This window comes from Danio rerio, chromosome 7, assembly GCF_052040795.2.
Source record: "Danio rerio strain M-AB ecotype USA chromosome 7, GRCz13ab, whole genome shotgun sequence".
NCBI classification, from domain to species: domain Eukaryota; kingdom Metazoa; phylum Chordata; class Actinopteri; order Cypriniformes; family Danionidae; genus Danio; species Danio rerio.
Window position 1 is genome coordinate 62,057,501 of NC_141027.1, and position 22,500 is coordinate 62,080,000.

Sequence of the window (22,500 nt, forward strand, 5' to 3'; positions counted from 1 at the left end):
GAGTACTTACAGATCACAGGTTCAGCAGTTATATGTCCCTCAGCATAGTGTGGAAGTAGCACCAGTTTGGGAATGAGGAAGCTGTTATAGATCCAGACAAAAAATACCATACTCATGCAGAACCAGCCCATGGGATCCACCACAAAATGCAGTCGCATCTTCATACTTCAAGATAATGTATAGTCCAGGACAGCTGAATTAGATTCTAATCACAGACAGAATGCAGAGTTTTAATAAAACAGCTAGGTTGCCAAATAGCTTTTTAAGCTAGTATTGAGTTTAAACTGAGTCTGAGAATCCCCTAAAATGTATGTATATATATATATATATATATATTGAATGTTGAATAATATAATATGTTGAAGTCAGAATTATTAGCCCCCTTTGAATTTTTTCTTCTTTTTTAAATATTTCTCAAATGATGTTTAAATGAGCAAGGAAATTTTCACAGTATGTCTGATAATATTTTTCTTCTGGAGAATGTCTTATTTTGGCTAGAATAAAAGCTGTTTAAAATTTTCAAAAACCATTTTAGAGACAAAATTATTAGCCCCTTTAAGCTATATTTTTTCTCGATAGTCTACAGAACAAACCATCATTATACAATAACTTGCTTAATCACCCTAACCTAAAAACCCTAAATGTGTTTTTCAACACATTTCTAAACATAATAGTTTTAATAACTAATTTCTAATAACTGATTTATTTTATTTTTGCCATGATGACAGTAAATTATATTTTACTAGATATTTTTCAAGATTCTATAAAGCTTAAAGTAAATTTTAAAGGTTAAACTAAATTAATTAGGTTAACTAGGCAGGTTAGGGTAATTAGGCAAGTTATAGTATAATGGTGGTTTGTTCTGTAGACAATCTGAAAAAAGTAGGTTAAAGGGGCTAATAATTTTGACCTTAAAATGCCTTTAAAAGAATAAAAAAACGATTTTCTTTTAGCGAGAAACAAAACGATTAGGACTTTCTCCAGAAGAAAAAAATATCAGTCAAACTGTGAAAATTTCCTTGCTCTGTTAAACATTATTTGGGAAATATTTAAAAAAGCAAAGGGGGGTCTAATAATTCTGACTTCAACTGTATATATAAAGAAAATCTGTTTCAAATGACTGATTACAAACATGTAAAATCAGATCAGAAGGCTTTAATCCTACTCCTGTGGTCCCAGTCAGTGCCCTTCAGTTTATTTTCGAGCCTGCTTCAGAACACTTGCAGTTGTATTTAAAGCATGGCTCGCTCACACTGTGATAAATTATAATGAATCTACATGATCGTAGCTTGTCGAACAGCACAAACATGATTTTCATGTAACACTGTAGGATCTCTGACTGAAGAAAATCAAAAACATCTGGATATTGATGTCATTGATTCGAAGTATTCCATAACCAATGATCTCAAATAATAACTCACAGTAATAATAAACAATTATCAGGTTCTAAATCTTAAAACCTAAAACTATTGTTCGTAATGGACTTTAAGCTGCTGTCGATCAACAAGTCTAACCAACGATCAACGAACACAAATTTTAGCCTAGGATTAAAGGTATCTTTAAGATTTTCCAAATTGGCCTAAATTAGGGCATAAAAATTTGGTCTGTAATGTAGCATAAAATTCTGCATGATAGTTGGTCCATAGCATCAGGGTTGAGGACAAAAAGCATAGACTCATCATTTCTGAGTAGAAACCAAACACTAACTTCTCCAAAATGGTTATCTTGGCCATATTGAAAAATATATAAAATCATGTGTAAGCATGTATTCAGCATGTTACTGTACTGTGTTCTGATTGTTATTTAGCTTGTAAATTATCATACAGAATGTATATAGCCTATAGATAGAGTTTAAATTGCATGTTAAGTTTTACCTTAAAAATGCACAGCATCATTAATCTAAATGGGATGGTGAGTGGGTGGAGGTTTAACAGAGAGAATGCTTTCACTCTTTTTTTCGAGCCTTTGTCTTGCCTATAACTACTACATGAAGTAAGTTGATGAATTAAGCTTAACATGGATCAGTAAAGTAACTTTACCTCTTTTTTGTTGTCACTCCACAGAAATAAAAAACATCACAGAAGCCCTAGCCATGACAACCTGAAAACACATATCAAACATTGGACAGATGATTTATCCCAACCCTATTTTAAACAGAATGTGTATCAATAAAACGTTTTATTGAAAAATCCTGTTTCGTCTGAAAACAAAAACTCTTAAAACAAGCATGCTCACAAAGTTACCTAGCTCAACAATAACATAACGTGATGAATGAAGTAACATGAGAAACATCTATTGGACTACTGGCTTTGTTCATGCATACGCCTATGACGATGATAAACTCATATTGTGAAATATTCCAGTAATATGGTAAAAGCAAGGGGGAAAGAACAATTAAAACATAATACTTTTGTAATTTCTGCAAAATATAATTTCTCTGTATTTTCATCCTCACCAATTTGCAAACATTGAGGTAAAGTATGTTTTATATTAACACATTTGTTCGTTTGTAAACAGTGACTTGTGTTACAATCACTACATTGTTTATTATGCAACTGTGAATACTTGGTCTGAAATCGCATGTAAGAATGATAAACATATTTGAATTTACTAAACAATTCGTTCTATGATAGTCATGGCTGCTAATATGATTTCCCTATTTAGAATTTGCAATGAATACTTTTCTGAAATTATAATAAGGTGAAAGTCTGAATGAATAAAACCAACTTTACCTCAATAATATATTTATGTTGTGGGAACAACTACAGTTTAAGACAAAATAAGTTCACTTTATTTAAAAAATGCCGTTTAATAAAATAAAACAAGCCAATAAGTTTAACTTCAAGTTAAATTATTTTCCCTTTAAGTCTAATAATTCAGTGTAACCAATAAACAAGCAGGTGCCCATGAGTGATGCACAGAACAGAAGGATGATACACAGCTAAAAAAAGATAGCAAACATCTACGAAACGAAAACAACAACTGAATACTTTACGCAAAATTAAAATAATATTTACCGATTATCTCACACTTTGAGGTTTCGGTTAGGTGTCGAGAGGTTGGCGCTGGTTTGTGAGAATATGCCTTTGAGAAATCAGCTCTTCCTGAAATGGGCTGTGATTGTACGGAAGCCGCAAAGTACAAAACGCTCTGACTGGGCAGCGCCCCATTGAGTGCATTGTGTCTGAGATATACAGTCTCACCTGGCAAATGATCTTAAGCTTTTAAATTAAGATCTATTGTTCTCACAGTTCTATTACATTTTTCTTTAAAATGTTATATTTATTTTCTTTAAATGTCAGGGGTATAAGACAATCTATAAAAAGAAAAGCTTTATTTTTATTTGCGAAACAGTTAAAGCCTGATTTTTGTTTCTTCCAAGAATCCCACTCTACTGTTAATGACATAAAGTTTTGGAGATCTCAGTGGGGTAATGACCTTTGGTTTTCTCATGGAACTGAACGCTCTGCAGGAGTTACTACTCTAAAAAATGCATTTAAAGGGAATATTTTGCATTCGGACAGTGATTCAAATGGACATTTTTTGTGTAACATCATTGATATTGACTCAAGGATTGTTATCATTGCCAATATATATGGGTTTAATGTTAAGACTGAAAATATAAGTTTTCTTGATTATATAATAAGCAGAATACAATATTGGCTTAAAAAATTTCCAAGTTCTATAATCGTTATAGATGGGGATTTTAATATTTCAATCGATAGTGCTCTTGATAAATGGCCTCCAGGTCGCCCCTCTTTACTTAACTCTAAAATTAAACAATTCATGGAGAGATTGGATGTATTTGATGTATGGAGATCCAAATTCCCTAATACAAAAGCGTTTACCTGGAGTAATAAAGCTGCTTCTCAATTTTCTCGCTTAGACTTTTGGCTGATTTCTAATTCTTTAAATTCTCAAAATACTACAGTTGATATTCTTCCCACACCCCTAACAGATCATAAAGCTATCTATATAAAAATAATAATTTCAATAAATCCCTTAAATACCATCAGAATTTCATATTGGAAATTAAATAGCTCTCATTTATGTCATAATACAGTTAAGTTAAAAATAATTTTTTTAATTAGATATTATTGGAAAAAAAGCATTAAGTGAACACTCTTTTATTAACAATTGGGAATTACTTAAATTTGATATTGGAAAGTTTATGAGACGCTACGGAAGTATGCTAACCAAATATAAGAAAGCTGAGGAAGAAGCAGTAGTAAGTCAGATTACTTTGCTCACTCAGCGTTCCCCTGAAAATATTTCAGTTGAGGAAACTGCTTTACTTAATCAATTACAAAATCAGCTTGACGACATTTACAAAAATAAAGCTGAAGGTGCTTTTGTGCGATCTAGAAGGAGGTGGATGGAGCAGGGCGAACAAAACTCTGCATACTTCTTTAGGTTAGAGAAATCGAATGCCATTTATAATAGCATGACTAAACTTATGATTGATGGTAACATTGTGGATGACCCTAAGGCTATATCTTCTTATTGTCATAGTTTTTATAAATTGTTATATACCTCTCAATCAGATGATACTTATACATCCTCTTTTTTAGATTCGATAACTGACCTGATAATTATAGAGGAAAGTGATAAAATTTGCTGTGATGAACCTATTTTTGAACAGAAGATGACGCCTTGGGGGCGTGTCAAGATGGCGCCAGTGTTTGCGGCCTGCCGTCTGAACCCTCTACAGTTGTTTTTAAGATTAATCTTAGTTTTATTTTTTGTGGCTCAACATTCTGAGGCTCTGTTGGTCTATGATCGCCAAACGCTCTTGAACATTAGAAATGGTATGGTAAACCGGCTGATCAGCGAGCCGAGTGGATCCTGCACCTACAATCACCCTGCTTCACTGTCATTACCAGCTCACCTATGCCGGCTTCCATGCATCCTCTTTCGGAGAAGACGCCGCAGAAAACGTGGTAAACGCGGTGGTTTGTTAATTAGTCTTAAAGTGCGTTTGTCGGATGCAGGGATGAACTGCAGGGCTCGTTTCTCCTCGGACCTCATACCGGATTTTTACAGGATTATTCCTTACCGCACATCTGATCCCCCGATCCAGTGCTTGGTTTCTGTTTTTCCAACCTCTTGTGAAGCAAGCACGCGGATTTGTTCGCCGCGTTGTCGAAGGCGAGGAGTGGATTTAAGTAATCTTTGCCAGCTACGACGAATACCACGGGAAAACGATCACCACCAGGTACCTACAAGATTAACTTTGGTCAATGTAAGATCCGTTTTGAATAAGACATTCATATTAAATGACTTTTTCACTGCCAGAGATTTGGATTTCTTATTTCTGACTGAAACATGGGCAGTTGATGGGGACCTTAGTCCATTCTCTGAACTTGTCCCAGTAAACTGCACTTATTTTAATAATCCGAGGCGCTCTGGCAGAGGGGGAGGTCTTGCGTCGATTTTTAAAAAAACATTTAATTGCCAGCCCGTGCGTGCTGATGCTTTCTCCAGCTTTGAGCTACAGATGTTTCAGATAAATGAACGCTCAGGACCTGTCCTATGTGCATTAATTTATCGACCTCCTAGGTCTACTAAAGACTTTATTAAACAGTTTGGGGACTTGTTGAGCAGTATTTTACCTAGATATGATAATATTTTAATTTTGGGTGATTTTAATGTTCATGTTTGCTGCCCAAAAGACAATTTAGCTAAGGATTTCTTAAATCTTATTGACTCTTTTAATTTGACACAGCATGTGCAAGGGCCCACTCACAACCAGGGGCACACATTGGATTGTGTTTTGACATATGGTCTATCAATCTGCAATGTTGCATTAGACGATATGGCATTTACAGACCATAAAGCAGTCACTTTTGAGATCACTTTTACCCATAAAATAAGCAACTCTCCTATTGTTTTCAGGCGATTTCGTAGATTTAATGTTTCTTCTATTGATCTGTTTAAAGATTTGTACATTAATGAACAACATACAACTATGCTAGAGGACCCTCCCTCTTATATGGATGTTGACCAGTTACTGGAATTGTTCAATTGCTCTTTTTCTTCAATCTTAGACTTTGTTGCCCCCGAAAAAACTAGAACTGTTAAGCCTAGATCAGAGCCTTGGCTAAATGAGACAACTCGGGCATCTAGACAGGCCTGCAGAAAGGCTGAACGCAAGTGGAAGAGAGATAAACTGCAGGTGTCATATGAGATCTTTAAGGAATCTCTCTCTAATTATCAGCGTTCTATGAAGGAGGCTAAGAGGAAATATTTTTCTGAATTAATCAGTACTCATCAAAATAAGGCTGATGTTTTATTCTCCTGCATAAGTTCTGTGATTAACCCTGGGTCTAATGTTGTTATGGAGGAGTCATGTGATACATGTGAAGCTTTTTTAAACTTCTTTACGGAGAAGATTTCTTCAATTAGGTCTGGGATTGCTAGCTTTGATATTGTTTTTCCGGAACCGGATGTGTCCCCTGCTGCACTTGTTAGTTTCACACCTGTCTCTCTTCTATCTCTGACTGATACAGTAGGCAAGATCAAACTTAGCAGCTATCCATTGGATATTTTTCCATCAAAGTTTTTTAAGCAAGCCTTTGAGATTATTGGCCCTAGTATTTTATCCATTATAAATAGGAGTCTTGTTTCTGGTGTGGTGCCTTCTCAGTTGAAACATGCCGTCGTGCAACCTCTCTTGAAAAAGCCTAGTTTGGATAAATCTGTGTTGTCCAATTTTAGACCTATTTCTAAGCTACCCTTTTTATCTAAGATTTTGGAGAAAACAGTTTTAACACAACTGCAGAGCTATCTGGAGCTCAACAGTATTCATGAAGTTTTTCAATCGGGTTTTAAGGCATATCACAGTACTGAGTCTGCACTGCTACGTGTGTTGAATGACATTCTGTTATTTAGGGACTCGGGGCACTCTGTGATCCTTATGCTTCTTGACCTTACTGCAGCTTTTGACACTATAGATCACGAAATCCTTATTTCTCGTCTTGAGAGATTAGTGGGCATTCAGGGCTCTGCCCTTAAGTGGTTTAGATCTTATTTGTCAGACAGAAGCTTTTGCGTTAATGTTGGTCAGACATTTTCATCCTCCAGACCCCTGACATGTGGAGTTCCACAAGGGTCTATACTTGGACCTATTTTATTTTCTTTATATATTTTACCTTTAGGATCAATTTTTCGTAAATATGGGGTGGCTTTTCATTTTTATGCTGATGACACTCAGATTTATGTCCCTTTTAAAAGTAGGGATAAAAAGGAGCTTGACTCCCTTATGAGATGCCTAGTCGAGGTTAAGAGCTGGCTTTCGTCAAATTTTTTAAATTTCAATGAAGAAAAAACTGAGCTGGTCTGGTTTGGCGATCCTAACCCTCTGCATTTATCAGGTTTTGGTGAGCTTTCCACTTATCAAAAACCTGTTGTTAGAAACCTAGGATTTCAATTCGACAGTGATCTGAAATTTAACAAACAAGTAAATACAGTTGTTAAATCCAGTTTTTACCATTTACGACTTGTGGCAAAAGTAAAGTCGTTTCTCTCTTTTAATGACCTTGAGAAGGTGATCCATGCTTTTATTCTGGGAAGACTTGACTATTGTAATTCTCTGTATGTGGGTATTAGTCAAAATGCCCTAAACAGATTGCAATTAGTACAGAATGCAGCTGCGAGACTTCTGACAGGGACTCGCAAGTTTGAGCACATATCCCCAGTTCTTTCCTCTCTGGGCTGGCTGCCTGTTAGGTCGAGAATTGATTTTAAACTATTGATCTTTGTTTTTAAATCCTTAAACAATCTGGCACCATCATACTTATCAGACCTGCTACACGTATACAATCCTGGTAGGTCACTGAGGTCTTCTGATGAATTTATTCTATCTGTACCAAGGTCCCGGTGTAAGCGAAGTGGGGATCGGGCTTTTGCTGTTGTCGCCCCAAAACTCTGGAACGGGCTTCCGCCCCACATCAGACACGCTCCAACTCTACCTGTTTTTAAAAAGCGTTTGAAACACCATCTTTGTTCCTTAGTATTTGAGCCTTTTTAATGTTGAGGGATTTGCCTTATGTTTTAATTGTTATTTATGTGATGTAGATTTCATGTTTAGTATTGATTGTGTTCAGCACTTTGGGCAACGTTGTGTTGTAAAAAATGTGCTATATAAATAAACTAAACTAAACTAAACTAAACTAAACTATTTCTATAAAAGAAGTAATTGATTCCATAAACCTTTTAAAAGTTAATAAATCACCAGGAAATTACGGTATTACTAATGAGTTTTACAAGAATTTCTCTATTTCTTTAGCTCCTTTCCTGGTTGAAGTTTATGCAGAGAGTTTGTTGCGAAGTGCTCTCCCACCTACTTTAACACAAGGTTTAATTAACCTAATTCCAAAGGCCAAAAAGGATCCACTACATATTGAGAACTGGCGTCCAATTTGTTTACTTAATACTGGTTACAAAATTTTAGCTCAAATTTTTGCCCAAAGATTACAAAAGGTAATGAGTTATTTAATTGATGAATCGCAGTCTGGTTTCTTAAAAAACAGATTAATCTCTAATAATATAAGATTAATTTTAGACATAATTGATTATTCTGATTTTATTTCTGATGAAAGTTTTATATTATTTCTAGACTTTTAAAAAGCATTTGATACGGTAGAGCACAATTTTATTTTTCGTTGTATTAAAAAATTTGGTTTTGGTGATTTTTTTTATAATGCTATCACGACACTTTATGCTAACAGTAATTGCTCCTTGAAATTTTGTTTTGGTACTTCAAGTCGTTTTAGCCTTCAGAGGGGTATCAGACAAGGATGTCCCATTTCACCCTATCTTTTTCTTTTGGCCACTCAAGTACTTTCTCAATATATTAAAACAAGTGCCTTAAAAGGAATTATCATTGCAGAAAGGGAATTAAAAATCAGCCAATTAGCAGACGATACTGCTCTCTTTTTAAGAGACGCATCTTGTGTCCCCTTTGCTATTAATACAATTCAATCCTTCTCCAAAGCTTCTGGTCTTTTTTTAAATTTATCTAAATGTGAATTACTTTCAGTAAAAGAATCTAGTCTTTCTACAATTAATAATATCCCAGTTAAAGATAATATAGTTTACTTGGGTATCTCTATTTGTAAAAATGAAAAAGTTAGATGCTCTATTAATTTTGACCCTATTATTGAGAAAACTCGTAGAAAATTAAACTTATGGCTCCAGAGGGATTTATCTCTGAGGGGAAAAATTCTTCTTACTAAAGGGGAAGGTATCTCCAGACTTTCATATGCTGCTCAATCTCTCCATGTTGACAAATCCATTTTAAATCATACTGATAAAATATTATTTAATTTTATTTGGAAAAATGGTATCCATTATATAAAAAAAATCGGTAATTATGAATAGCTTTGAGAATGGGGCTCTTAATATGCTGGATTTTTGTACATTTAATAATACTATCAAAATTAAATGGGGAAAAAATTTTCTCAAAAATCCAACCTCAATCTGGAATTTTATTCCAAATTACATATTTTCTAAATTTGGAGGGCTTAATTTCTTATTACTCTGTAACTATAAGGTTGAGAAAATACCAGCTAAATTATCTCAATTTCATAAACAATTTCTTCTTGCCTGGTCACTATTATACAAGCACAACTTTTCTCCTCACAAATATTTTTTTTGGAACAACCAAAATATTGTATATAAAAACAAATCTCTTTTCTTTCAGCGCTGGTTTGAAGCAAATATTCTGCTTGTTAGTCAATTATTTAACTCAAATGGCCATTTATTAAATTATAACGAATTTCTTAATCGATTCAATATTCCCATCCCCCTAAAGAATTTGCTGTGGTATTTCATGCTATATCTTCTGGTGTTATTAGATTATTCCAAGGCATCCCCTATCCTTCTGTTTTACCTCTTTTAGACCCTTCTACTACAATGATTGGAAAATATTGTTTCTCTGCAACTTCTTCAAACAAAACAATACGTTTTTTATTTCTTAATGGAACTGTATCAGTTCCAAATGTAACTTTTTATTGGAATTCTTTTGTTTCGGATATTGATTGGAGAAAAATATGGCTCATTCCAAATAACTACTTAATTACAAATAAGATAAAAGAAGTTTCATTCCGAATTATTCACCGTACATACCCAGTCAATACTCTTTTAGTACGATATAAAAAAGATCTTAATATTAATTGTTCATTTTGTGGGCAGCACCCTGAGTCCCTGGTTCACTTATTTTGGCAATGCAATTACTCTAGGTTGCTTTGGAAAGACTTCTCACTTTTTATAATTGAGAATGTTGATGAGAAATTTTCCTTGCTGTGGGAGAATGTTTTATTTGGTTTTGTTGATTATGGAACGGGGGCTTTACATAAAAAGAAAACATATTTTTTTAATCTTCTTGTCTTATTAACAAAATTTTATATCCATAAATGTAAATTTTCAAACCAAAAACCTTTTTTTTATATTTTGCTTACTGAAATGCAGTATTACTTTGAAACAGTGTCTAACTCTTTTACAAAAAAGGCTTTAAAAACAACTGAAATTTGTAAATTATATAATCTTTTTCTTTAACTTGTAATGTATTTACCCCTCCTGTTTTTTTTTGTCTGTTTGTTTATTTTTTTGTTATCTGTTGTTGTTTCTTTTTCCAAAATTGTTGCTCTTTTTGTCTCTTCGATTTCCTGTTAACATACTGTGATTATATATTCTCATTTTTGTATATTAATAAAAATAAATAAATAAAAAAAAACTGGCAAATCCAAGTCTGCATCCAGGTAGGCTATTATTGCCTCAGACTATCAACAGATTAAGCAAACATTATTAAAAAAAAAAAAAAAAAAGTTAAATGACAGTTCATATTTTGACTTTGCAACATATTTGTTCCGTTAACATTAACTTGAAGCTTGAATAAACAAACAATAACTGATACTTGGTGTAAATTTAAAAATTTTAAGTTAACGTTGCATAGCCTTATGGTAAAACATTTCAACAGTCTACTATAGTAGCCTACGTTTGGATCATTTTAATGTAAATTACTCCCATCTTATTATTAATTTGATTTACTTTATTTTTATGACATTTTAACACCTTCAACATTTAGATTGTATTAGACTAGAAAGTCTAGAAAATATATCCATGACTATAGACCTTTTCAATTAGAGACAGACACCCTGCTGAAAATAAACAGCTTAAAGCAGCCTAAACTGGTTGGCTGGTTTTAGCTGGTCAACTAGACTGGTTTTAGAGGGGTTTTGGCCATTCCAAGCTGGTTTCCAGTCATTTATAGTCTGTTCATAGCTTGGCCAGGCTGGCAAATGAACAGCTAAAACCAGCTATGCTTAGCTTTAACCTGTTTTAGTTTTAGACCAGGCTGGAAAATGAAACTTAAGGCTTTTAATTTTGATTTTAAAAAATTGATGTGATTATAAAAATAAATAATGTGCATAATGTCTTTTTAAAAATGATATTCTAGATTTATTATAAAGTATTAAGAAGATTTTGCTAAAAAAAAAAAAAAAAACAAGATATAAACTTCCCTTATTATTAAGCAAACCAGTGCAATTATTTGAGAAACCAATTAAGTTAATAAAATTGAGGAAAGATGGCTTCACGTTTATTCTAAGAAAATTCACTCAATTATGTGGATTTGATTGAGATGTTTGCATTTGAATCTCAGCAACGGCTGTGACCAGACAAGATTTTGAAGGAGCAGATCAACAGCGAGCATGTAAAGAAGCACCAACAGTTTGTCATTTCTATTGTCTTAAATAAGCCCTTTCGGAAAGACATATGCTGTTCAAGCTTGTTCAGTAGCTTGGTTTTTGACATACGATGTATATAGAGATACACAGGTATTTTTAACCACCTATTCCTATTTGAAATTGATGTGTGTCTATGTTTATTCTGAATGATATATTGAAATTGAACAAATTGTTTGAATTGTAATATTTAACAGCAGTGATTGGGCAACATTTAGCAGGATGGACGAACAACAGTGATCTTGTTAAGTGGTAAAGTCTAAGCTAAACTAAATTAGCTATAGCTATTCAATGGGGTACAGTTAGTGTTTTTCCATTTCATATGGTTCCTTTTACTGCATTGATAATGTAATGTAATTAAAAAATAATAAAATTAGTAATTAAAAGCCAAAATTAACTGTGTTTATATATAACACTGTATATAAAAACGAATGTTTGTTTGCTTAATTTTTCAGATTAATGAAGAAAATGTTCACAGTATTTTCCCAAAAAAGAGGAGCGGTTTCATACAGCAGGTATTTTTATAATGTTATTTGTTTATTATTAGTATTATTCATTCATTCAACTTATACAGTCATTTTTACCCAGCTGCAGCTGCAACCCATCTCTGGAAAACCTCCACACACACATTTACACACACACACACACACACACACTCAAACACTACAGACAATTTAGCCAACCCAATTCACCTGTATCGCATGTCTTCGGACTGTGGGGGAAACCAGAGCACCTGGAGGAAGAACACACAAAGGCAGGGAGAACATGCAAACTCCACACAGAAACACCAACTGACCCAGGCAAGGCTTGAACCTGCGACCCAGCGACCTTCTTGCTCTGAGGTGACAGCACTACCTACTGCGTCACCATTAATTAATTAATTAATTAATTCATTCATTCATTCATTTTCTTGCCGGCTAAATCCCTTTATTAATCCAGGGTCGCCACAGCGGATTGAACCGCCAACTTATCCAGCATGTTTTTTACGCAGCAAATGCCTTCCAGCCACAACCCATCTCTGGGAAACATCCACACACACTCATTCACATACACACTCATACACTACGGACAATTTAGCCTTCTCAATTTACCTACCACATGTCTTTGGACTGTGGGGGAAACCGGAGCACCTGGAGGAAACCCATGCGAATGCAGGGAGAACATGCAAACTCCACACAGAAACGCCAACTGAGCCAAGGCTCAAACCAGCGACCCAGCAGCCTTCTTGCTGTGAAGCGACAGCACTACCTACTACCACTGCATTGCCTTGCGTCCCCATTATTATTATTATTGAGCATTGAGCAATATTACTAATTGCTACACTTTTGTTGCATCAGATCCACATTAAATCAGGGACTGAATGAGGAACTTTCCATGGAGGGTGGATCCTAACCCACCCTATATAAGTTTGGGACCAAATGTAACGCCCTCTCTCTGCTCTGAAACACGCTGCCTGGAACTCTACTATCTCCCTCTCTCCCAGCTCCAAAGCTCTCTGCCCTGAGGCTCTCTTGAACCCCTCTCGGCTTTTCAACCAACCTTCTTCCTGCAGCTCTCTGCTCTGAAACCCCCCCTCTAAAACTGAGACACAGCTGGAAAGGGTCAATCGCACAGCTCGGACATTTCACATCTCACATTTCACAGAATCCTTTTGCCGCTTCAACTTGAAACTACGGACTTCCCCTCACTTTAAGCCTTGCGAGTAACAAATGAACAACCAGCCGAATCACGTGCTCAACAACGGGAGCTTCGTTACATCACGTGGTACACAAGTACATTTCCATCTCAACTGGTGTGAACTAAATTGCAACTCTAAAAGACCCTAGAAGGATTATATTGAATTTGATGGTTTGGTTTGCTTTTACAAACTCCGAGGTTTTCCCATCATTACATCCTTTAAAACTCTCTTTCTTTACCTTCTTCACTCTCCTCTACACTTGTATGAATGTGTGTTTGTGTTAGGTGTTAGTTTCTGTTAGATTACACTGTTAGACCTTACCGGGTTTTTTACAGTAGAATACTGGCAACACTGTTGCCAGCTACTCACTGTAAAAGTTTGGTTAACTGAACCATAACAGTGAGTGGCTGGCAACAGTGTTGCGTTATTTACCGTAACTGAACCATTACAGTGAGTGGCTGGCAACAGTGTTGCCAGTTATTTACTGTAACTGAACCGATACAGTGAGTAGCTGGCAACAGTGTTGCCAGTTAATTACTGTAATAGAGCAGCAGTGGTAACTAACTGGAAACTGTGCACAGTTAATTACTGTATTGTAGTGTTACAAATCACAGCATTATACTGCATACACATTAATAGTATGTCATATATATTATATATTTACTAACAGAAAATGTATAACAAAATTAAGAAATCAGCAGATATAAATATTGTCTTACATATTACAGGTCTGCACAGTAAGGCTGCGGTCACACTAATGTTTGAGCATGCAAAATTCTGTCATACTGCACTGCGAAGTGGAATTAAACAAAGCGAGTAGTGAAATTAAACAAAATATTTAGAGATTGAAAAAGCAAGCCAGAGAGGACATGTTTTGATCTTTGATTGGTCTCAAGCAATCACATGATGTGATTTCGCGTTCAGCGTTCTCAAAGCTTGAACTTTCCAATGCTGCGAATTATGAAATTTGTCGCATGAGCTATTAGTGATGTGACGTTGTGCGCCGAGGCTTCGAAGCATGTATCAAAAAAACAATACATCTCGCAGTGAAGCAGTGTACCGGAGCTTGATTCGTTTTGCCATCATCACGTGATCAGTGACGTCTGAAGCTTCATTTTCGCCTTTAACCACGTGACTGCTTCGAATTTTGATTCAAAGATTTAAACACCCTCATAGTAAAGTGTATAACGAGAGAATTGGCGTCTATTACATACATTTGTTCCAAAGCTCTGCACCAGTCCCACACACCAGTAATTAAACTAAACTACAATAGTATTTTTTAGTAAAAAGGTTTTGAACAAAAACACTAAAGTGTATTAGCGTATTTTTTTTGACTATCTTTAAAGAAAATCACCGCATATCGTAGTATTGTGTTTAACAGAGACCATTTGGTGAATGCGACCGTGAAGCATCGTTCACATAGCGTCCTCCTAGAGCACTCGGCTCCCACTCAGGAATCGCTGGTTCGATCCATGCTTGGAGCGGGACTAAATGTATTATGATAAACTTTTGAATACCTTGGATTTTACTACAATCATCAGTTGTGTAATGTAATATATCTTGTGTAAAAACTACAGTAATTGAGTAATTTGTTTATATTGCTGTTGTTGCATTACTACATGAATGAGTTGGTCAGTTGTGAACATTTGACATTATGGCAACACAGTGCTTTCCCACACTTTCACCAGAAGAGGTCCTCATCGAGCTCTGATTTAGAAAGCTTTGAGTAACGAACCTTTTTCCGATACAATTGAGTCGAGCGCTTCACTGGTTCAGAAAGCTTCATTTCACCATCACTATGAGCTAGCATTCCAGGTCTGCAGTACTCACATGCGTATGAATGGAAGTCTATAGGGAGAAAAGTGCAGTGTGACCGGGACTTTAAGCTGTAACTCTAATTAAACACACCTGATCAAACCAATTAAGGCTTGTTAGAAATCTACAGGTAATGTTGAAGCAGGGTGGGTACTAAACTCTGCTGCTCTGCAGTTCTACAGGAACTTGGAGTTTAACCCCCATGATATATAGCAGGGGTGCTCAATCCTGTTCCTGGAGATCTACGTTCCTGCAGATTTCAGTTGCTACCCATATCAAACACACCTGCCTGTAATTATCAAGTGGCGTTCAGGTCCTAATTAATAGACCTTTTTCACAGCGGAATTAAACACCGGTAGCGCCCTTTGAAGCAGTGTATCGATATTTCCGGGTTCGCTAGGAGTCGCAGAGACATGACAGCCTCGGGACAGCGGATGACTTTCTCACGGTCAACTTTGCCATAATTTGGACAGGAAGATGTTGTTCGGTGAATGTGTAAAACTGCCTTAATAAAACAGCATTTAAAAGATGATACCGATTTGCAGAGTTTGTGCAGAAAACGTGTCTTACACAGCGTTTGCAACGTCAGGTTTCAGTAAGGTGCAGAGCCAACAGCATAAAAACTGCTCATTCAAGCCATTCGTAAACTGGATTAACCTGGCTTTTTAACATCCAGCAGGATGAGTTTTATGTCAGTAGTCCCGTCTGTAAACTGTGCTAACCCCCTCCTTCCTTTTTATTCAGAGTCAGATATAGTGAATGGCGAGGTAGCTGTACAGGCGAGTTGCTATCGGTTAATACATTACAGGTTGTTTAATGCTCGTGAGGTTTTCTCAAGTCTGGAAACACGTTAGCTCCTACTCGTGGATAATATTAATTTTTATTATTTATTTAAAGAACAGCAAATAACGTTTTACAATACAAAAATGTACATACCAGGGGGTAATTATAAATAAAATACAAATATACAAAATGTAATATAACATATGTAATAATGAAATACATTGTAGGGTTCACACATTTTAAAGTGGGTCGAGTTTGTTTAGAGAGTTGATACTGGTAATATACAAGCATATTTCAGTCATCAATACCTTAAAATCTGGTTTCATATTAGTAAATTTACATTTATGAATGTACAATTTTGTTAACAACATAGGTTTTGAACACAAAAGAATCGTTATTAATACATTTTGCAGCTCACCCCATAAGCGGACTATGTACAATGCCAAAATAAGTGTAAAACTGTCTCCTCATATTCGTTACAAAAATACAATTTACATCAATCCCACTTTTTAATTTTTGCAAACAATGTTTTGCTGGATAAAACCTGTGGATGAGCTTATAGGACATTTCTTTAATTCTATTTCTAACATGATACTTCTGTGGTAACAGCCACACTTTTCTTCAATTCACCCTTTAATAAAGACATATAATAAAATTGAATATAAGGTACAGTAATGATTTCTTTTAGGAAAAGAGTCTGAATAGCTCTATCATTACTCTTGGTATTTAGTAAAACAAAATTTGCCGACATAAGATTTAGCAATATTAAAAGACGATGCATCAGAAGGATGGTCTTATTAATACCTCTAAATAACATGAATGAATAACATCTCTGCAGGAATTGAACCAATAACAGTTGAAAACTTGCTGGGTTATTGAGATTTTGTAATAAAGGACTTCATTGTAAGAAAAGTATACCATCTTTATTATATAACTGACTAAACAAATAATTTTGCTTTTAAACCAATTAAAAAAGAGAGATTTGCATTTGTATGAACTGTCTATTATTCCAAAATAACAACAATGTAGGGATAAATCATGCTTATAAGTTAATGACCATGATGAGCACTTGTTTGTGGAAGGCAGATAGCTTAACTGGAGTTTTGTCTATATTATAATTACTCATCAAAATAAACCATAGACCACCAGTCTTTAATGAAACATAATAATCTCCGCTTTGAAGTGCATACAGCATAAGAATGTACTTTCGCATATAACTTGAAACGGCATTCAACCCCCTTTAATATTGTCATCCATTATTTTCCTTGTCCTTCGTCTTTCGGGAGATCGTGGTCATTAAAGTAAGAGTGTCGTTTTTGAGTTGGAGCAGCTGGGAACGCAGCAATCACAGCGATGAGATGACCCTGCCATTCTTTCTTGCTCCGTCGCATTGAAACCGGATGTTGGGGTACACTGCTTCGCTTACCGGAACCAGGAAGTGTGAAAAAGGCCTATTGGTTTAGGTGTGTTTGATATGGATAGCAACTGAAATCTACAGGTAGGTAGATCTCCAGGAACAGGGGGGTATTCCAGAAAGCTGGGTTAACTTACCATCTGCTAAAACCTAAACTCTCGGTTGATTTACCAAAAACCTGCTTACTGCGAGTATGTTGGTTCCAAAACAGGTGACAAGAGTTAGTTAAATCAACCTCCTGAAGATAACCGCGGGTTAATGCGCGTGCACGGCACACTCCTGAAGGCATTTTCAGTAGATCGCCGAATTCACAAGTCACCATAGAAAGTTACAGTGAGAAAAAAAGGGCAACACACTTTACAGAGGCGAAGCTGGAGGTTTTAAACACAGAGATTACACATCTGCTTCAACGAAGGAAAGAAATATAGAATAAGAAATAGATAAGAAAATAAAAAATAAATAATAAGAAAATTTATTAGTTCATTAAATTACACATGCCACCCTCCATTTTATTGTAATGATAAATTAAACTACTCTTTAACATCCTTTTTGAGTATGTTGTGTAACCATTCATGCATTTATTTTTCTTGCAATTTTTTTCTTAAGGCCACAATATGTGTATTGACTAATAAGGCTTATAGAAATTGTAATCTTTCTGGAGCTATAACTCTGTCCAAAGTCATTAAACACAGAAACATTATCATAAAAGGTAATATTTAATTACTGGAGCTCTTTATTTAACACTTTAGAATATTCTTTCTGACATGCAGCTAATAGAAAGAGGCCTGTCTAACTGCTGTGTCCTATAATAAAGGCTTTTCAGTGGTTGAGTTTTTAACTTTAAACCACACACTCTGTCACTGTTGTAAGTGATTGTTGTCAGGTAGCTTTAGGTTCTTTTTATTTTGCATGCAGACGAAGTTCCTTCTGCCTCAACTAACAAGCAGTGTAAGAATTTTCTGAATTTTCCATATTTGAATATTACTCTTGGATCACAAAATCTTTTATCTAAATATTTAAATTCTAAAGTAGCTGTATAAGGTCCATCTTCAAAGATAAAGTCACATGAGCATCAACTTAAGGTGAGAAATGTATATGAAAAATATGTTACACGTTGAAAGGTGTGTGTATAAAGCAGTGTACAAAATCATTCATTTTATTTCAGGAAATGAAGAAATGAACAGACCAAACTATTTGATTAAACATAGTTTTTTGACTAATTATATTTTTTTTAGCACTCTTCCATCTGTTTTGTCTGCTTGGGTCACTGAGATTTCCTCTGGGTCAGGCTGCAGGTACGTGTCATCGTATAAGGCAGAAAAGGGTATCTTTTGTCCTCCCGCAAGTAACAATGTAGTGCCCAGTAATGATTCTATTTTATAATACAAATATAATAAAAATAAACATTGTGTTAAGCAACATTTGCTTTATAGTTTTTTTTTTACTATATTTGTGTTATACACTTGAATCATTACTTCCTGAAAATCAGCCATTTAGCCTCAACATAGTGATGAGGTGGGGTGTGTGATGAGCTGGTAAGTGGAAGCAGTAATGAGTTTGTAGGAGCCTATATGTTGACTTCAATGTAATTTGGGCTGTCACCACTTGGGGGCAATATGTGCACATAGGGTTTTAAAGTCGGTGTTTCTTGCATGAGAGAAGAAGACTTGAGGAAGGGAACGCATGGGCTGTTTCTCAATAGGCCTTTTTCACACTTCCTGGTTCCGGTAAGCGAAGCAGTGTACCACAACATCCGGTTTCAATGCGACGGAGCAAGAAAGAATGGCAGGGTCACCTCATCGCTGTGATTGCTGCGTTCCCAGCTGCTCCAACTCAAAAACGACACTCTTACTTTAATGACCACGATCTCCCGAAAGACGAAGGACAAGGAAAATAATGGATGACAATATTAAAGGGGGTTGAATGCCGTTTCAAGTTATATGCGAAAGTACATTCTTATGCTGTATGCACTTCAAAGCGGAGATTATTATGTTTCATTAAAGACTGGTGGTCTATGGTTTATTTTGATGATTAATTATAATATAGACAAAACTCCAGTTAAGCTATCTGCCTTCCACAAACAAGTGCTCATCATGGTCATTAACCTATAAGCATGATTTATCCCTACATTGTTGTTATTTTGGAATAATAGACAGTTCATACAAATGCAAATCTCTCTTTTTTAATTGGTTTAAAAGCAAAATTATTTGTTTAGTCAGTTATATAATAAAGATGGTATACTTTTCTTACAATGAAGTCCTTTATTACAAAATCTCAATAACCCAGCAAGTTTTCAACTGTTATTGGTTCAATTCCTGCAGAGATGTTATTCATTCATGTTATTTAGAGGTATTAATAAGACCATCCTTCTGATGCATCGTCTTTTAATATTGCTAAATCTTATGTCGGCAAATTTTGTTTTACTAAATACCAAGAGTAATGATAGAGCTATTCATACTCTTTCCTAAAAGAAATCATTACTGTACCTTATATTCAATTTTATTATATGTCTTTATTAAAGGGTGAATTGAAGAAAAGTGTGGCTGTTACCACAGAAGTATCATGTTAGAAATAGAATTAAAGAAATGTCCTATAAACTCATCCACAGGTTTTATCCAGCAAAACATTGTTTGCAAAAATTAAAAAGTGGGATTGATGTAAATTGTATTTTTGTAACGAATATGAGGAGACAGTTTTACACTTATTTTGGCATTGTACATAGTCCGCTTATGGGGTGAGCTGCAAAATGTATTAATAACGATTCTTTTGTGTTCAAAACCTATGTTGTTAACAAAATTGTACATTCATAAATGTAAATTTACTAATATGAAACCAGATTTTAAGGTATTGATGACTGAAATATGCTTGTATAATACCAGTATCAACTCTCTAAACAAACTCGACCCACTTTAAAATGTGTGAACCCTACAATGTATTTCATTATTACATATGTTATATTACATTTTGTATATTTGTATTTTATTTATAATTACCCCCTGGTATGTACATTTTTGTATTGTAAAACGTTATTTGCTGTTCTTTAAATAAATAATAAAAATTAATATTATCCACGAGTAGGAGCTAACGTGTTTCCAGACTTGAGAAAACCTCACGAGCATTAAACAACCTGTAATGTATTAACCGATAGCAACTCGCCTGTACAGCTACCTCGCCATTCACTATATCTGACTCTGAATAAAAAGGAAGGAGGGGGTTAGCACAGTTTACAGACGGGACTATTGAATTTCGTATTGAATTTAAAATATTACTTCTCACCTATAAAGCTCTAAATAATCTAGCTCCTGTTTATCTAACCAACCTTCTGTCTCGCTACGAACCAACTCGCTCCTTAAGATCTCAAAATTCAGGGCTTCTGGTAGTACCTAGAATAGCAAAATCAAGTAAAGGAGGTCGAGCCTTCTCTTTCATGGCTCCTACACTCTGGAATAGCCTTCCTGGTAATGTCCGAGGCTCAGACACACTCTCCCAGTTCAAAACTAGATTAAAGACCTATCTGTTTAGTAAAGCATACACTCAGTGCATCACCTAGCGGGTTCCACACTGGCTTCTACATCTTGCTTATATACACTATGAACAACAGCTACGCTAATTATTCTCTTTATTCTCTATTTTCACCTGGGGATACTCATCCCGAGGTCCTCAGATTAGGCGGAGTCACTGATTGGATCCAAGACCAGCGACGTGATGATCCCAAGGATTCCATATTCGGGACCAGGCCATATCCTGAGCTGCTGCTGCGCTGATGGTCATGGGGAGTGGAGAACATGAGTCTGATTCCAGCGACGCTCCAGGGACAGACGAGTCTTCATTGAGGCCATCTTCCAGCATAAACCACGGCGAATGAATTTCTGCACAAGACTTTTGGCCAGCGGAGAAATTAAAATGGTCGTGCCCAACTGAGTCTGGTTCTCTCAAGGTTTTTTTTCTTCACTCCCATCAGGTGAAGTTTTTTTTTCCCTCTCCGCTGTCGCCACTGCCTTGCATGGTTCAGGATTGGTAGAGCTGCGCATCGATGAATTTGCTCTTCAGTGTTTGAACTCTCAGTAATGATTAAATCACACTGAACAGAGCTAAACTGAACTGAACTGAACTTAAACACTAAAACCTGAACCACACTGTTCCAGTTACTATGACCATTTATGTGAAGCTGCTTTGACACAATCTACATTGTAAAAGCGCTATACAAATAAAGCTGAATTGAATTGAATTGAATTGACTACTGACATAAAACTCATCCTGCTGGATGTTAAAAAGCCAGGTTAATCCAGTTTACGAATGGCTTGAATGAGCAGTTTTTATGCTGTTGGCTGTGCACCTTACTGAAACCTGACATTGCAAACGCTGTGTAAGACACGTTTTCTGCACAAACTCTGCAAATCGGTATCATCTTTTAAATGCTGTTTTATTAAGGCAGTTTTACACATTCACCGAACAACATCTTCCTGTCCAAATTATGGCAAAGTTGACCGTGAGAAAGTCATCCGCTGTCCCGAGGCTGTCATGTCTCTGCGACTCCTAGCGAACCCGGAAATATCGATACACTGCTTCGAAGGGCGCTTACGGTGTTCAATTCCGCTGTGAAAAAGGTCTATTCCAAGAACGCAGAGAACGGACTTGTGTTCTTGTGGAGACCGGTCTTGCCAGGTGTCCTCGGAAGAACGAACTCAGGAGACAGCGAGGGCAGAGAATGCGTCCTTTGAGAAATGGGATGCTGCGTTCTTCCTGATGGTCATGTGACCTTCAAGCGTTTTAAATAGTAAATTATTTAAACATTACAGCATTTATACAACGATTTATTGTTTCCCCCTTCTTCAAAATATATACTTTGCATAAAAACATTATACATATACTCTGCACAATATAAATAAAACAGATTTTAATACGAATTTCAGCAAACAAACACCCTTAATGTGTTTATTCCTTTATTAAGATGTCCATGGTAATGTTTACTTTCACCGTTTCATTTAGGGAAACTCCTGAGGTAAATAAGTCATATCTCTGAACTTTAATAATAAATCTAAATAAAATGCTGCGCTTCCCACCTC

General features: G+C 35.6%; 2 protein-coding genes and 1 long non-coding RNA gene across 6 annotated transcripts in view; 2 read left to right on the forward strand and 1 right to left on the reverse strand.

Annotated features, from left to right (window-relative positions):
- The window catches only part of LOC147836148 (uncharacterized), a 7,038-nt gene extending 4,849 nt beyond the window's left edge, over positions 1-2,189 (forward strand). The window contains exon 3 of the long non-coding RNA XR_015496367.1: positions 2,064-2,189. This is a non-coding gene — a long non-coding RNA (uncharacterized LOC147836148). The remainder of the gene's footprint in view (positions 1-2,063) is intronic.
- Positions 1-3,163, reverse strand: part of zdhhc21 (zDHHC palmitoyltransferase 21) — a 70,109-nt gene extending 66,946 nt beyond the window's left edge. For all 3 annotated transcript variants that reach the window (XR_015494498.1, NM_001123055.2, XM_087258555.1), the window contains 3 exon segments: positions 3,018-3,163; positions 2,040-2,100; positions 11-205 (listed from right to left, as the gene is read on the reverse strand). Coding sequence is in view for 2 of the 3 variants with exons in the window: in NM_001123055.2 (NP_001116527.2) it covers positions 11-164 (154 nt within the window). In the remaining variant the exon portion in view is untranslated.
- A 1,492-nt stretch (positions 3,164-4,655) lies between these two features.
- LOC137489863 (uncharacterized) overlaps positions 4,656-22,500 on the forward strand; it is an 86,678-nt gene continuing 68,833 nt past the window's right edge. Inside the window, exons 1-4 of one of the 2 annotated variants that reach the window (XR_015496363.1) lie at positions 4,656-5,215; positions 12,200-12,259; positions 12,333-13,775; positions 13,840-15,769. The gene's annotated coding sequence lies outside the window, so the exon portion shown is untranslated. Of the gene's footprint in view, positions 5,216-12,199; positions 12,260-12,332; positions 13,776-13,839; positions 15,770-22,500 lie in introns of those variants that run through there. The other variant, XM_087261996.1, reaches the window with a different exon arrangement.